At 42.9% G+C, this 16,259-nt stretch overlaps 2 protein-coding genes across 5 annotated transcripts in view; one reads left to right on the plus strand and one right to left on the minus strand.

Moving 5' to 3' along the window:
- The window catches only part of LOC135571417 (nectin-4-like), a 37,851-nt gene extending 27,550 nt beyond the window's left edge, over positions 1–10,301 (plus strand). Inside the window, exons 6-10 of one of the 4 annotated variants that reach the window (XM_065017630.1) lie at positions 3,195–3,349; positions 6,688–6,793; positions 6,917–6,959; positions 7,057–7,117; positions 7,925–10,301. In XM_065017630.1, coding sequence (XP_064873702.1) covers positions 3,195–3,349; positions 6,688–6,793; positions 6,917–6,959; positions 7,057–7,083 — 331 coding nt within the window. In that variant the 3' untranslated portion in view covers positions 7,084–7,117; positions 7,925–10,301. Of the gene's footprint in view, positions 1–3,194; positions 3,350–4,532; positions 4,953–6,687; positions 6,794–6,916; positions 6,960–7,056; positions 7,118–7,924 lie in introns of those variants that run through there. The other 3 variants (XR_010463790.1, XR_010463789.1, XR_010463786.1) reach the window with 3 other exon arrangements.
- A 2,658-nt stretch (positions 10,302–12,959) lies between these two features.
- LOC115128297 (gap junction alpha-8 protein-like) lies at positions 12,960–15,379 on the minus strand. Its single transcript, XM_065017615.1, has 2 exons — positions 15,023–15,379; positions 12,960–14,655 (listed from the first exon to the last, which is right to left on the minus strand). The coding sequence occupies exon 2, from the start codon at positions 14,638–14,640 to the stop codon at positions 12,988–12,990; it is 1,653 nt and encodes a 550-aa protein (XP_064873687.1). The 5' UTR covers positions 14,641–14,655; positions 15,023–15,379; the 3' UTR covers positions 12,960–12,987.
- Between the last annotated feature and the right edge of the window lie 880 nt (positions 15,380–16,259).

Here is a 16,259-nt window from a genome sequence, read left to right on the forward strand (position 1 = left end):
CATTGATCTTTCGACTGCCTTTGACACCCTCTCAGGGCTGGGTGTCTAGGGCTCTGCATACATTTGGATTGCATCCTACCTAGCAGGCCGCTTCTACCAGGTGGCGTATAGATGATCTGTGTCTGCACCACATACTCTCACTACTAGTGTCCCCCAGGGCTCGGTTCTAGGCCCTCTTCTCTCTATACACCAAAACACTTGTCTCCGTCATATCCTAACATGGTCTCTCCTGTCATTGCTATGCGGATGACACATACTTTTTCCCTTCCCCCTTCTGACACCCAGGTGGCGACACGCATTTGGCAGATATCTCAGCTTGGAATTTCGTCCCACCGCCTCGACAAGACCGAGCTGATCTTCCTCCAGGGGAAGGCCTGCCCGCTCCAAGACCTCTCCATCACGATTAACAGCTCCACGGTGTCCCCCTCCCAGAGTGCAAAGAACATTGGCATGATCCTGGAGAACACAAACACAACATCGTTCTCTGCGAATATCAAAGCAGTGACTTGCACCTGCAGGTTCATGCTCTACAACGTCCGTAGAGCATCCTAATCCAGGCACTTGTCATCGCCCGTCTGGACTACAGCAACTCGCTGTTGGCTGGCCTCCCTGCTTGTGCCATCAAACCCCTGCAATTTATCCAGAAGGCTGCAACCACCTGGTGTTCAACCCGCTCCTCCGCACACTCCACTTGCTTCCAGTCCAAGCTCGCATCCACTACAAGACCATGGTACTTGTCTATGGAGCAGCAACAGGAACTGCCCCTCCCTACCTTCAGGCTATGCTCAAACCCTACACCCCAACCATACTACTCTGTTCTTCCACATCTGTTCTTTTGGCCTCCCACCCCTACAGGAGGACAGCTCCCGTTCATCCCAGTCCAAGCTCTTCTCTGTCATGGCACCCCAGTGATGGAACCAGCTTCCCTCTGAAGCCCATCTTCCAAAAACATCTGAAGCCCTACCTCTTCAAAGTGTATTCTAAATAATCCCACAGCACCCCCACCCCACCTCCCATTTCTTCCAAAAATGTGTTTGGTGAACTAACACTCGCACTTGACTTTCTTTTCCCCCTGTCATGACGTTGCCCTCTTTGGGTACAGCGAGCACCATCCCCCTCTCTCTGTCTCCTACAACCAGGCTGCTGGTCAGAAAGGTCGTAAATTCCTGGAGGAGATTATCTCCTCATGGCCACAGTATAGAGAGAGAGTGAGTTTTCATAGAGAGAACAAAGGAATTTCTTCCACCTCGCAGAACTTGAGGTCCGAACAACATTTATGTTCTGGAGAAGATATAAAAGATCGGTGAAGAATCCAGCTACGAACTGGTCCGTTTGGTACAATTTTGTGAAACTCATGGGAGACAATACGGCCCCATTACCATAACGCTGTTTATATAATAGCCTCAGTTATGAGGCTTTACATCTAATTGTTGTATAAGATGAATGAGTGAGGATGATACTGTTTTTGAAATTGTGTAATGTGATTTTGGACTGTTTAATGAAGGAAACTCCAATTCCCTTTGGAGTTTAACTAAATCAGAGGACCGCCCATGAGCACAGTTATGGTCTGGCATCTTGGGATAGCCCCTTTTTTGCTCTTCCGAATAAAACCCCCACCCAGGTTTTCAACAACAGAGCATGTTTCTCTCAATTACGAGAGGACAAAGGTTGCAAGCCAGCTAACTTCGATAACAAGAGGGCCAAGGTTTGAGATCAGACTGCTGAATCTTTTAACCATCCAACGTGGTTAAACTCTTAGACTATCGATACCGACAGAATAAGAACAAGTCTTTATTAATTACTAGTCTGCAGCTAGGAATTCGGTATCATTGAACGCAAAGACCGACAACCGCCGAAACATCTATTCTATAATGAGAGACCAGACTGCTGAGACCAGACTTTCTTTTGAAGGAATTTCTTTTGAGGGAATTGGAGTTTCCTTCATTAAACAGTACAAAATCACATTACACAATTTCACAAACTGTATCATCCTCACTCATTCACTCTCCAACAGAAACAAACTTTTCAACAGAGATCCCGATGACACACTGAGCGTAAATATATATATTGATTGCAATTGTTCCTGAATGAGTGAGCGTTCATTAATCACTCTGTTCAACAAGCCGGTTTAGCCCGCTGGGGCACATCCCCCTATCATTTCTTTGTAAACATATCTATTTTGTTTGTTTGTGTGATGCATTTCTGTGTATTTCTTAGTTAGTAAATAAATTATTTTAAGACAATTGATGTATGGATGACTCATAGTGAAGACTGGGTTTGTGCAGATAACCAACAATTTGGTTATGAGACTAACGTGAGGTAAAGAATAATTCATTAATCAGAAGACTAAGTGATCAGATATTAAAATATCTGAAAGTTATATTAGGAAAATTATAACTTTGTAATCTGATTATTTTCCTTGATTATTTGCCCCGACTTCCTAGGTAATTACAGTTACATGATTAATCAGTTTAATTGCAGAGTTATTTGATAAAGATTCATCTTCAGTTTAATGATGCCAAAGACACGACACCCCTTTACTAGCTCTGTGTTTACTGATAGTGTCACACCCTGACCATAGTTTGCTTTGTATGTTTCTATGTTTTGTTTGGTCAGGGTGTGATCTGAGTGGGCATTCTATGTTACATGTCTAGTTTGTCTATTTCTATGTTTGGCCTGATATGGTTCTCAATCAGAGGCAGGTGTTAGTCATTGTCTCTGATTGGGAACCATATTTAGGTAGTCTGTTTGGTGTTGGGTTTTGTGGGTGATTGTTCCTGTCTCTGTGTTTGCACCAGATAGGGCTGGTTTGGGTTTTCACAGTTCTTGTTTTGTTAGTTTGTTCATGTGTAGTTTCTTAATTAAAGAACCATGAATAGAAACCACGCTGCATTTTGGTCCGCCTCTCCTTCAACTCAAGAAAACCGTTACAGATAGCTACTTTGTTGAGGAAAAATGTGCTTACTTTGACTGTGATATGTGGTTGTCCCACCTAGCTATTTTAGGATGAATACACTTAAGTTGCTCTGGATAAGAGCGTCTGCTAAATGGCTAAAATGTGAATGTCACCAGTGAAAACAAAGGCTTTTTACTAGCTAAAACACAACGAAGGCTGCTCACCAGCCTATGCTTGTCTGCTGTCTTTTTCAGCAGGGTCAGGCCTTCTCCTCACCCTCTCTCTCTCTCCCCCCCAGAGTGGGCCAGCCATGGCCTCAGTCTGCAGTGAGAGCAGAGGGAAACACACTGCACCTCATCAGCCTCAGCTCTGAGCTGAATGGCCTCTACAGCTGTGAGGCCTCCAATCCTTACGGAAGAGCGACTGGCTCTCAATATGCGCATGTCGCCTCCTGTAAGAACACCTGAGAGAGAAGAAATAAAAAATACACACACACACATGCAGGCACACACACACAATTCATGATGGTTGCTTTACTGGCTGCTTATACTTGAATTGTTATATTAGGGACAATTATGTGAAATGTTATGTAGCATGTATGTATACCAAAGTTGAGCAAGATGCTCACTTATATTTCACTGCGTGTGTTAGCGTGTGTTACTATCAGACGTATGGCCTCAAATCTTTTTCTACAGGGAGATTTAAAAAACTAAGACTGTTATGGTGACCGTATTACCGCCACACCGGTGGTCACGAGTCATGAAGGCAGTCAAATTCCATGCTTCTCCAAGCTCTGATGCTGCTGGACATTATTAGCCTACCAAACTTGCTAACTGCCTGGTACTCAGCACTATTGTCCCTCTAATCACTCAAACATCAATGCAATTGTAATTAAAAATCTAATCGAACACTTCATGAGAGCCCTTGAGCTCATGTTGCAAGACATTTCTATTGGCTATGCAATTGCGTGAGAAAACAGTGATGGCCTGTATTAAAAAGAGGATCCCATCAGCTTTCTATAGGCTAGGCTTACTATATTTCTTTATGTATCAACTTTCCTAATATTAAGCACATTGCGTATCTTTACTACAGGAGTATAGCCTACCTGGCTGGCATGAAAATGAATCACTGGAAAAGCGCCCTCCATTCGCATTCACTATTTAAGTGCATAGATTAGCTGTTTTTCTCCCCCTGCCCCTGTTTCGATACAGGTGCATGATAATGGTCCATTCTAAATCAAAACAAATTTCATAGATGATTTAGTATATGTGAAGATGAGATTAAATCAATAATTGTCTGATGGGTGACAATATTAGCCTATCATTTGTGAATGATTCCCAGCTTGGGTGCAGTAAGACACTCATTTTGCGACTTTTTCAAATCATAGTTGCACACCTCATGTAGCCTGGCCCATAGGCCTATATGTTTTGATAAGGTTTGTATCACAACTAAAGTGGAAAAACAACTTCTTAAAATTAAGCACATTAATCTGCTTTACAACTGGTGTAGAGCCTAACTGGCATACAGATTTTCACCTTAAAAATGCACCTTATAATTTGTTTTATTTTTTTATTTCACCTAAATTTAAATAGGCAAGTCGGTTAAGAACAAATTCTTATTTTCAATGACGTCCTAGGAACAGTGGGTTAACTGCCTTGTTCAGGGGCCTGGGTCTCGACCCTGCCCTGTGCAACTGGGTACTGGATTTCCTGACGGGCCGCCCACACAGACATCGTCGTGAAGAAGGTGCAGCAGCGCCTCTTGAACCTCAGGAGGCTGAAGAAATTCAGCTTGTCACCAAAAGCACTCACAAACTTCTACAGATGCACAATCGAGAGCATCCTGTCGGGCTGTATCACCGCCTGGTACGGCAACTGCTCCGCCCACAACCGTAAGGCTCTCCAGAGGGTAGTGAGATCTGCACAACGCATCACCAAACAACCTGCCCTCCAGGACACCTACACCACCCGATGTCACAGGAAGGACATTAAGATCATCAAGGACAACAACCACCCGAGCCACTGCCTGTCCACCCCGCTATCATCCAGAAGGCGAGGTCAGTACAGGTGCATCAAAGCAGGGACCGAGAGACTGAAAAACAGCTTCTATCTCAAGGCCATCAGACTGTTAAACAGCCATCACTAACATTGAGTGGCTGCTGCCAACACACTGACTCAACTCCAGCCACTTTTAATAATGTGAATTGATGGAAATTGATGTAAAATATATCACTAGCCACTTTAAACAATGCTACTTAATATAATGTTTACATACCCTACATTACTCATCTCATATGTATATACTGTACCCTATATCATTCTACTGCATCTTTATGTAATACATGTTTCACTAGCCACTTTAAACTATGCCACTTTGTTTACATACCCTACATTACTCATCTCACCTGCACCTGCTTTTACACCTGCATTGTTTGCTGTTTGGGGTTTTAGGCTGGGTTTCTGTACAGCACTTTGAGATATCAGCTGATGTACGAAGGGCTATATAAATAAATTTGATTTGATTTGATCTCATGTATATACTGTACTTGATACCATCTACTGCATCTTGCCTATGCCGTTCTGTACCATCACTCATTCATATATCTTTATGTACATATTCTTTATCCCTTTACACTTGTGTGTATAAGGTAGTTTTGGAATTGTTAGGTTAGATTACTCGTTGGTTATTACTGCACTGTCGGAACTCGAAGCACAAGCATTTCGCTACACTCGCATTAACATCTGCTAACCATGTGTATGTGACACATAAATTTGATTTGATTTGATCAAACCCACAAATGCTGATGCTCCAGATACTCAGCTAGTTTAAAGAAGGACAGTTTTATTGCTTCTTCAATCAGAACAACCGTTTTCAGCTGTGCTAACATAATTAGAAAAGGGTTTTCTAATGATTCATTAGCTTTTTAAAATGATACACTTGGATTAGCCACCACAACGTGCCATTGGAACACAGGAGTGATTGTTGCTGATAATGGGCCCCTGTACGCCTATGTCAATATTCCATTAAAAAAATCAGCCGTTTCCGGCTACAATAGTCATTTACGACATTAACAATGTCTATACTGTATTTCTGATCAATTTTATGTTATTTTAATGGATAAAAAATAAGGACACTTTTAAGTGACTCCAAACTTTTGAACAGTAGTGAATATGCTGTATTTTATACCATCTACTGCACCTTGCCATTGCCTCTAGGCCATCGCTCATCCCTATACTTATATGTACATATTCTCATTCACCCCTTTAGATTTGTGTGTATTAGGTAGTTGTTGGGGAATTGTTAGATTACTTGTTAGATATTACTGCACAATCGGAACTAGATGCGCAAGCATTTCGCTACACTCACATTCAAATCTGCTAACAAATGTGACCAATAACATTTGATTTGATTGTTGTGACGGTATAGGCTATATTACATGGATTTATTAAACTTTTTAAAATGCTGATGTTCCAAAGGTCTGCATCAGTGGCTTGTAGGCCATGCCTGGAAACCATGAGATGCTAAACGGGTTAATGCCAATTAACGTCAATTATCATGAGACCGGCAGTTATTTGCTTGACAATCACAGGCTAAAGAAATTTCATGACCGCCACAGCCCTAGTCATGGTACACACTTTTAGCTTATTGCATATGTACACATATAACATTCTAGCATTTTCTCTTTCCTTACTGGAAAGTGTTTGCATTAGCGCTACTATGATTGCTAGGGCATGTATTGTAGTTGTAAATGCAGGCTGTTTGTATTAACTGTATCCCCCCTCTCCTCACAGATACCTCTGCTGCCTGTTGGGTTCTACTTGTCATTGTATTTCTGATTGTTGCTGCTGCTGCTGCTGGACTCGTATGGTACCGGTGGAAAAATGGAAAATGTCTTTGGTAACGTCAGCTTCTCAAAATCAAGCACTAAATTTTGCATAGTGAAAAATGTATTTATATTGAATTATCATACATTGATTTTGCTTTCAAATCCATGTTCTCTTTTTCTGGATAATATCCCAGGAGTTCATTCATGGGCGATCACCAGTTCGAGGCACCATCACAGGTATGTGACTATGTTACAGGCCACCATTGTTGTGTGACTAACCTACCTCAGCCACTTTTTGCTCTGTAATAATTCTGTTAAAATATCTAATGACAAGGTTGAGGAAGAGGAAGCTGAGATATAAACCAAGAGGGCAGATAAGGAAGAAGTATCATAAGGTATGGTACATATCCTTTTATTCTTTCTTTTTGAAAACACATTTCAAATATTATTCCCCTAAAAAAATGTATAGGTCTATTGTGTTAGCTTGAAGAAGTCGCCAGACAGGCTGAGAGCAAATGCCAGTCTTAGACGTGTAGGCTCTGCCCTAATTTATGTGTTCTCTGTTACATGGAGCTGCATTGCAAATGGTCCAGGAACACAAGGAAAGGACAATTCAGCCCTTCCCCCTTTGAGGGTCCAACATGTATCTCTGTTACAGTATCCAGAGGACTGACTATTGAATGTGTGATAGAATAATTCCATAGTATCGATCTAAAACTTCTTCACTGAGGATAACTTTCATGTTCATGTTTCATCTATGTGGCTGTATGTTTTTTTTAGTTAACTAGGCAAGTCAGTTAAGAACAAATTCTTATTTTCAATGACGGCCTAGGAACAGTGGGTTAACTGCCTGTTCAGGGGCAGAAGGACAGATTAGTACGTTGTCAGCTCGGGGATTTGAACTTGCAACCTTCTGGTTTCTAGTCCAACACTCTAACCACTAGGCTACCCTGCCGCCCCCATGCATAGAGTTGTGTGGTCCTCTCAGAAATTCTGTCTTATTTACATTGGTCTTAGATTGGTCTTAGATGCTGTGACACCCTGTTGAGATTGGTCACTGGTGGTCAGGTGACACTGTAAACTTGGTATTGTTTAATTGGTCAGTGGTTTTGGGTTGACAAGGTTACACCTTCAGATGTTATAAATGTTCTCTCTTATCCTGTTGATGAGGGAAGGTTGTATGATCAATTCTCATTTCCTAGGCTTCAAGGCATCTCCATGTTAGCATCACCTACTGGTATGGCTACTGCTCAGCATACGACCGCAAGGCGCTTCAGAGGGTAGTGCGTACGGACCAATACATCACTGGGCCCAAGCTTTCTCCCATCCAGGACTGATATACCAGACGGTGTCAGAGGAAGGCCCTAAAAATTCTAAGACTCCATCCATCCCAGACATAGTCTGTTCTCTCTGCTACCGCACGGCAAGCTGTACCAGACCACAAGTATAGGTCCAAAAGACTCCTTAACAGCTTCTATACAAATCCATAAGACTGTTGAACAGTTAATCAAATGGCTACCCAGACTATTTTGTATTGACCACCCCCTCCTTTTTTTACACTTCAACAAGTTACTGAGTAAAGGGTATGAATACTTATGTAAATGTGATAATTCAGATTGTTTTTAATACATTTGCAAAAAAATTATAAACTGTTTTTGCTTTTTCAACATGGTATTGTGTGTAAATTGATATATATATATATATGTGTGTGTGTGTGTTTTGTGTGTGTGTATGTATAAAAAAATATATATATATTTTTATGTGTATATATATATATATGTGTGTGTAATATATATATGTGTGTGTGTAATATATATATGTGTGTGTGTATATATGTATATGTGTGTATATATATGTGTATATATATATATGTGTGTGGGGGTGGGGGGTGTATATATACAGTGGGGCAAATAAGTATTTAGTCAGCCACCAATTGTGCAAGTTCACTCACTTAAAAAGATGAGAGAGGCCTGTAATTTTCATCATAGGTACACTTCAACTATGACAGGCAAAATGAGAGAAAAAAAACCCAGAAAATCACATTTTTAATTAATTTATTTGCAAATTATGGTGGAAAATAAGTATTTGGTCAATAAATAAACAAAAGTTTATCTCAATACTTTGTTATATACCCTTTGTTGGCAATGACAGAGGTCAAATGTTTTCTGTAAGTCTTCACAAGGTTTTCACACACTGTTGCTGGTATTTTGGCCCATTCCTCCATGCAGATCTCCTCTAGAGCAGTGATGTTTTAGGGCTGTTGCTGGGCAACACGGACTTTCAACTCCCTGCAAAGATTTTCTATGGGGTTGAGATCTGGAGACTGGCTAGGCCACTCCAGGACCTTGAAATGCTTCTTACGAAGCCACACCTTCGTTGCCCGGGCAGTGTGTTTGGAATCATTGTCATGCTGAAAGACCCAGGCACGTTCATCTTCAATGCCCTTGCTGATGGAAGGAGGTTTTCACTCAAAATCTCACGATACATGGCCCCATTCATTCTTTCCTTTACATGGATCAGTCGTCCTTTTCCCTTTGCAGAAAAACAGCCCCAAAGCATGATGTTTCCACCCCCATGCTTCACAGTAGGTATGGTGTTCTTTGGATGCAACTCAGCATTCTTTGTCCTCCAAACACAACGAGTTGAGTTTTTACCAAAAAGTTATATTTTGATTTCATCTGACCATATGACATTCTCCCAATCTTACTGATGGTAGGCTTTGTTACTTTGGTCCCAGCTCTCTGCAGGTCATTCACTAGGTCCCCCGTGTGGTTCTGGGATTTTTGCTCAACGTTCTTGTGATCATTTTGACCCCATGGGGTGAGATCTTGCGTGGAGCCCCAGATCGAGGGAGATTATCAGTGGTCTTGTATGTCTTCCATTTCCTAATAATTGCTCCCACAGTTGATTTCTTCAAACCAAGCTGCTTACCTATTGCAGATTCAGTCTTCCCAGCCTGGTGCAGGTCTACAATTTTGTTTCTGGTGTCCTTTGACAGCTCTTTGGTCTTGGCCATAGTGGAGTTTGGAGTGTGACTGTTTGAGGTTGTGGACAGGTGTCTTTTATACTAATAACAAGTTCAAACAGGTGCCATTAACACAGGTAACGAGTGGAGGACAGAGGAGACTCTTAAAGAAGACGTTACAGGTCTGTGAGAGCCAGAAATCTTGCTTGTTTGTAGGTGACCAAATACTTATTTTCCACCATAATTTGCAAATAAATTCATTAAAAATCCTACAATGTGATTTTCTGGATTTTCTTTCTCATTCTGTCTGTCATAGTTGAAGTGTCCCTATGATGAAAACTACAGGCCTCTCTCGTCTTTTTAAGTGGGAGAACTTGCACAATTGGTGGCTGACTAAATACTTTTTTTGCCCCACTGTATATTGACTCTTACAAAGTAACGTGTATATTGAACCTGAGACCTGGAGTGAGTTTGCTCTATACATGTCAGTGGTCAGTCACTTTTTATATATTCATCAATCTCTTGTACTGATGTATCAAAGTAACCTGATAACCAGTAGTTAGCAGTCGGCAGGGCTTATTGCTTAGTATTAGTAAAGCTGTTTCAAACGTAAATGACTGAGTCACTATCTTTGCCAACAGGGGGCAGTAAATACTCACTAACACTTGATACACGGTTAACCATGTACATTCAGAATTCTCTGGTAAGTAATGTACTGTGGCAATAGGCTGCAAAGCATCAGATGTCAGCAAAATGTTTGTGTGAGTGTGTTTGTATAGTGTGTGTGTGGGGGGGTGAGAGAGAGAGAGTAGTTTGAAGAGAAACACTGACGCAACACTTCTTGCCCACGTGTGACCTTTTATTGCCTTGGTTCACTGTCCAAAAGATCATACAGCCACACAACTAGGAGGACTAGAAGTTAGTAAAAAGTAATCTTTTCTTTCCAAAGATTAGTCAAATGTTCTTACAAACGATTAAGCAATGGGAACCGTTTGAAACACAAAACAAACATGTACCAGTTATATGAATTTACCACACATGAGAACCAAAACACATTTTGGAATATATTTCAGTGTTGAAATGTGCTAAACTATTCTGCATTTGTGAAAAGCCTGTTGTCTCATTCACAATGTTGTCAAAGCATTGGCTTATGGGAAGCAAATGAGTGGCTAGGGGTCACAAAGGGGTCAAAGCTGCCTTTCTGTCAGAGTTTGTCTAGAGCCGTTTGATCATACCCCCAAAGCCAACACTGGAAGTGTGTGTGCGTGTGCATGCAGACGTGTATGCATGTGTGAGTGCGTGCTTGTGCTTGTGGCTTTTCTGCACCATTTGATCTGTGCGACTGGATAAACCCACTGCTGCATTGACCAATGCTTTGCTTTAAGGCACAGCACTGACTGAGAAGCAAGTACAGTTATTTGCAGACAAACTTTACATTTCCCTAACAAATTAAGGGGGTGTTTGCATGTACAAAGGATTATTTGAAAGCTAAGGGAAAAAACGTTGAATTTAAGACATGACATTCACATAGTTCCCAGAGCAATGGAAGTGCTTTAACCTTTACAAAGACATCTGAGAATTTACATTTACAGATAAAGCACATACAATTATACATTGGAAAGCAAAATAGCCAAGCAATCTAAATAAAGCAGAGAGAGCAAGAGAGAAAAATATAGAAATATTAAATTAAATACACATAAGTCATACTTTAAGGCATCCCTTTCAAGGGGAATTGTTTTTTTGTTTTAATTTAAAAAGTACTTGTAAGAGAGAATTCTGCTCTCTAACAACTTTGTAAACATGTAACAATAAAAACATCTCTGGGACAGCGATAAGAAAGGTCAAAGTTCTGCAAAGCAAGTATTTGGTAATTATGGAAATAATGATTTAAATTTTGATAAGCACTTAATTTTCCCTACCAAATCAGTGACTTGAGCAGCATTATGATGTTTCTTGACTGTTTTCTAGTAATTTAGCTAGACATAATATCATAACTTACTGTCTCAACATTATGTTTGCTATTAGACATCAGATAGGATGATAGTTTATGTACAATGAGATTCACCATTTATTGTTTATCTTTCAAAATGTTGTAAACAAGTATTTCATATTTGTACAGGGGCAAGGAACATCAAGGGCAGATAAAATCAAGTAAAACTATTTTTCCCCCACAATGTCAAGGAAACTTGTTTTTCATATGTGAGAGTGGTTTCTTTTATTGTCTGTGGCTCCACAATACTTTGTGCTGATCGTGCGTGATCTTTATCGCTCTGAAGCCTGTTTGTACAGCGCGAAAAGAGAGGATTTGGCCTGAGGTTGTTACTATGGTCCAGTCTGTGATCGGGCAAAACCAGCACTCCTCTCTTTCACAAAAAGACATCATTATAACAGTTCACACTTCTGCATTATATAGGCAACAAAATATATAAGCAATCCAAAAGATGAGCTGTACAATCACATTGAAAAGAGACATTCAACATGTGGTATTTTTTGGGTTTGTTTTTCTCCACTACCCAGCTTTTTGGCTGTACAACGCTGCATATAAACATGAAAGGGAGAGATATGTTCTTGTACATAGATGCAAATCTCCCTTCAATTGAAAGAAATGTACATCTAAGCATAATTGAGTTGATATGAGGGTTATATTGGCCTTGCACAGAGTTCTCTGTTCTCTAGGAAATGTGTGCCAAAATGATGCTATTTTCTATCCCAAAAAATGACTATCAACTTAGTGTTGAAGAGTCAGTCATAAGTTTGTAAATTTTGTTCCATGATTTTTCTGTGCAAGGACTTGGTGTATAAGAGCCCTTCCACCTGCAACATGTTTGCAACTACATAATTGCAGTCTGTCACCGACTATGGGAATGAAAGTGCTTGCCTGCCTACAGTAATGTTACTGCCTTGCAGACAGGAATATATGCTCAATCTCTTCCCCTACCCATTCAACCCCACCAGAATATGTAAACATTAGTGAACTTTCATTGGTTATTGTTAAAGTAAAAATATTTTCCCCTTTCTGCATGTTTGCCCTTTCTACATTTTTTGCATAAGAACACGCTTAATGAAAAAAATCTATCCCTCCTCTTGTTAAGTGAATATTATAAAAAGTAGTGGTTATCTCACAAACAAGCTCAGAAGCTTTCTTTGCCTTGTTGAATGATGTGTAACTTGTGATTGAATCTATCCCTGTTGGATTTACATGTTTCCCTTGGTTAAGCCCTGCTGTTTTAAGTGTGTGTTGTCTAGAGTTAGGTGTATGTTCTCCTGTGTGCGTATGTGCGCGTGTTTTCTCTCACAGGTTCATACGGTGAGATCGTCTGACCTGGCCCTGCTGCTGGCTTTGCTCAATCTGCTCAGTGGTCTGGTGTCTTCTATCGTATCCGTCACCTCCATCTCCGCCTCGGTTGGAGGTCCCCCTTCCCCGTCCACCACCACCGCCTCCTCCACCACCACAACTTCCTTCACCGCATCATCCTGCTCCACATCCTCTTCCACCACAACCTCCTCCACCACACCCTCTTCCACCACAACCTCCTCCACCACCTCCTTCTCCCTCTCCTCTTCATCCTCCTCCCTCTGCTCTTCTTCTTTCTCTTCCTCCCTTTCCACCACACCATCCACCACATCCTCCTCCACCACATCCTCCACCACAACCTCCTCCACCACCTCCTTCTCCCTCTCCCCTTCATCCTCCTCCCTCTGCTCTTCTTCTTTCTCTTCCTCCCTTTCCACCACACCATCCACCACATCCTTCTCCTCCACCACCTCCACCACCACCACTCCATCCACCACATCCTGCTCCACTACCTCATCCACTACTTCCTCCTCTTCTTTGTCCTCCTCCACCACCTCCTGCTGCTCCTGCTCCTCCTCCTCTTGGTGTAGTGGTAGTGTGTCCTCCCCTATCTCGGTGGTCTGGGCATAGGAGGGCAGGGTCTCATTGTACACCTTAGAAATGTCCTCCGTGTGCCTCAGTTCTTCCGCCTTCTCCTCCATGCACTGGAAGGGTGGGGCCAGGGGGGTTAACCTCCCTGCCTCCATGCACGTCTCTGCCAGAGGATAGAGGTGGGTCACGGACGGGGCTTTCTCCTCCTCCAGCAGCCTGTAGCCTTTGGCCCTCTGGATGGAAGGCACGGCCAGGGGAGGCAGGCTCTTGAGGATTCCCCCTGGGGGGGGCATGGGGCTCAGGCCTTCACCCTGGGCTTGCCCCGGGGTTGGCTTCCAGAAGACGAAGCGGATCTTCTTCAAGCCCAGATGGCTGATCTCCACAAAGTTGAGGAAGAGCGAGACGCAAGCCACGGCCAACATGAAAATGATGAAGACTGTCTTCTCTGTTGGCCGGGACACGAAGCAGTCTACGGTGTTGGGGCAGGGCCAGCGGCTGCACTTGTACAGCGGCAGGATGCGGAAGCCGTACAGAAAGTACTGGCCCACTACGAAACCCACTTCGAACAGCGTCTTGAAGATGATGTGGCAGATGTAGGTCCTCAGCAGGGTGCCCTCCAGCCTGAACTTCTTGCTGCCCTTGGTGCTGGTCTCCTTGGTGGTGCGCACGCTGCCCTGGTCAGGCGCTAGTGGCAGCCGCTCCTCACTCAGCTCCTGTTGGCGACTCAGCTCGGCCTCCTCGCGCTCCTTGCGTTTCTCCTCCATGTGGACGTGGTGCACGGCATGGCCCACGTAGACCAGAGATGGCGTGGAAACAAAGATGATCTGCAGAACCCACAGGCGGATGTGGGAGATGGGGAACGCCTCATCGTAACACACATTCTCGCAACCGGGCTGCTGCGTGTTGCAGACGTAGTCTGACTGCTCGTCGCCCCACACAAACTCTGCCGCCGTACCCAGGATGAGGATGCGGAAGATGAAGAGGACCGTGAGCCACACCCGGCCGATCACTGTTGAGTGCTCATTCACTTCCTCTAAAATATTACCCAGAAAGCTCCAGTCACCCATAATCGGTCCGTAGCGCTGTAGATAGAATGAAGTGGTGGACGCAGGGGGATAGAGAGGGTGGAGGAAATAGAGAGACAGAGAGAGGTTTTAAAAACAGCCCCGTGGAAAGCAGCGGAACTTCCTAAATTCCTGTCCCTCACCACACGGTTATTGCAATGTCTTTGTTCAGCTAAAAAGCTGTTGCATGACAAAATCTGAATAATGGCGAAAGAACAGCGATCTGTCGAGTTAAAGTCCCTCTGCACAGCCTATCACTAAAGCACCGTTCCACTAGTCACCAAATCAACCCTCCATGAAAACTAGCAATAACACATTCATAACCCACATATTTACATCTGTAAGGTATGATATTTGGTTTAATGTGAACAAATAGTTAACTTGCCACAGATGCGGCTCCGGCGAAGTTGTAGTGTCCTGTCCTGTTCTCTTGGCACCCGGCGGGGAAAAGTAGACTTCTGCCCTCTTTCCCACCTAAAGCCCTGTCCTTGTTGCCCCACTGAGCAGATGTGAATGAATCGGCTCTGATGGTTGGTTTTTAGTTTGCTGCAATATTTAAGCTTGGAGCCAGACAGCCTTTATTCGCCGGGCGATGCGTGGTGACGGAGGAGACAATAGGATCAACAGACCCAGAGTGGGATGTATGGGAGCAGGCCTGAGGCTCCCAAAGCAACATGGACACCACAGAGCCAGGGCACCGAGTACATCCCCTCTGCAGCTCTCCTCAATACAGCCCTACACACACACGCACGCACACACACACAGAGAGAACCACAGCAGCTGGCTGGCGACTGTCCTACTATCGGCCTGCAGAGACCGAGTCAGGCTTTAACACTATGAGAAGTGGGGGGATGGGGGTGAATTTCCTCGTGGACCTGCACTTGGTTTTTGGTTGTTGTCATTTCATCCATGGTCATATTGTCATTGCTTTTAATTGTGAATGGTAGCTTAATTTTATAGTCTTCTACGGAGAGAAAGTATTTTCTGTAGGTGTACTTTTTTGTAAATAACTTAAATTGCAACCATTCATATTCTCATACAATTCACAGTATATGAGGTGTCATGCATTCGGGTTGATAAGCTATAAATGATAAGTAGGCTAGATGGTAAGCAAGACAACAGTACTGTAATGAGAATTCACAGTTTTCATCTACATTACTTTGGTGACTAGTTTATGACTAAGAACTGAGTAAGGATCATGTCATGTGTATGTTCGATACATGCCATAGTTAGTTAGTGTCACGGGTTTGAATGATCTGTCCAGAATGTGAAGAATTTCAGCTATTGATTGAAATGATATGTAGCAAGGACTCTATTTTGGAAAACATCTTTCCAGGAACAGGTAAGGCACTGGTTCACCAATTACTTTGCAGACAGAGTTCAGTGTGTCAAATCGGAGGGCATGCTGTCCGGTCCTCTGGCAGTCTCTATGGGGGTGCCACAGGGTTCAATTCTCGGGCCGACTCTTTTCTCTGTATATATCAATGATGTTGCTCTTGCTGCGGGCGATTCCCTGATCCACCTCTACGCAGACGACACCATTCTATATACTTTCGGCCCGTCATTGGACACTGTGCTATCTAACCTCCAAACGAGCTTCAATGCCATACAGCACTCCTTCC

Source organism: Oncorhynchus nerka, linkage group LG1, assembly GCF_034236695.1.
Source record: "Oncorhynchus nerka isolate Pitt River linkage group LG1, Oner_Uvic_2.0, whole genome shotgun sequence".
NCBI lineage: Eukaryota > Metazoa > Chordata > Actinopteri > Salmoniformes > Salmonidae > Oncorhynchus > Oncorhynchus nerka.

What these genes read in the sequence shown, in the direction of transcription:
- LOC115128297 (XM_065017615.1), bottom strand. Translation starts at nt 14,640, where the DNA reads ATGGGTGACTGGAGCTTTCTGGGTAATATTTTAGAGGAAGTGAATGAG.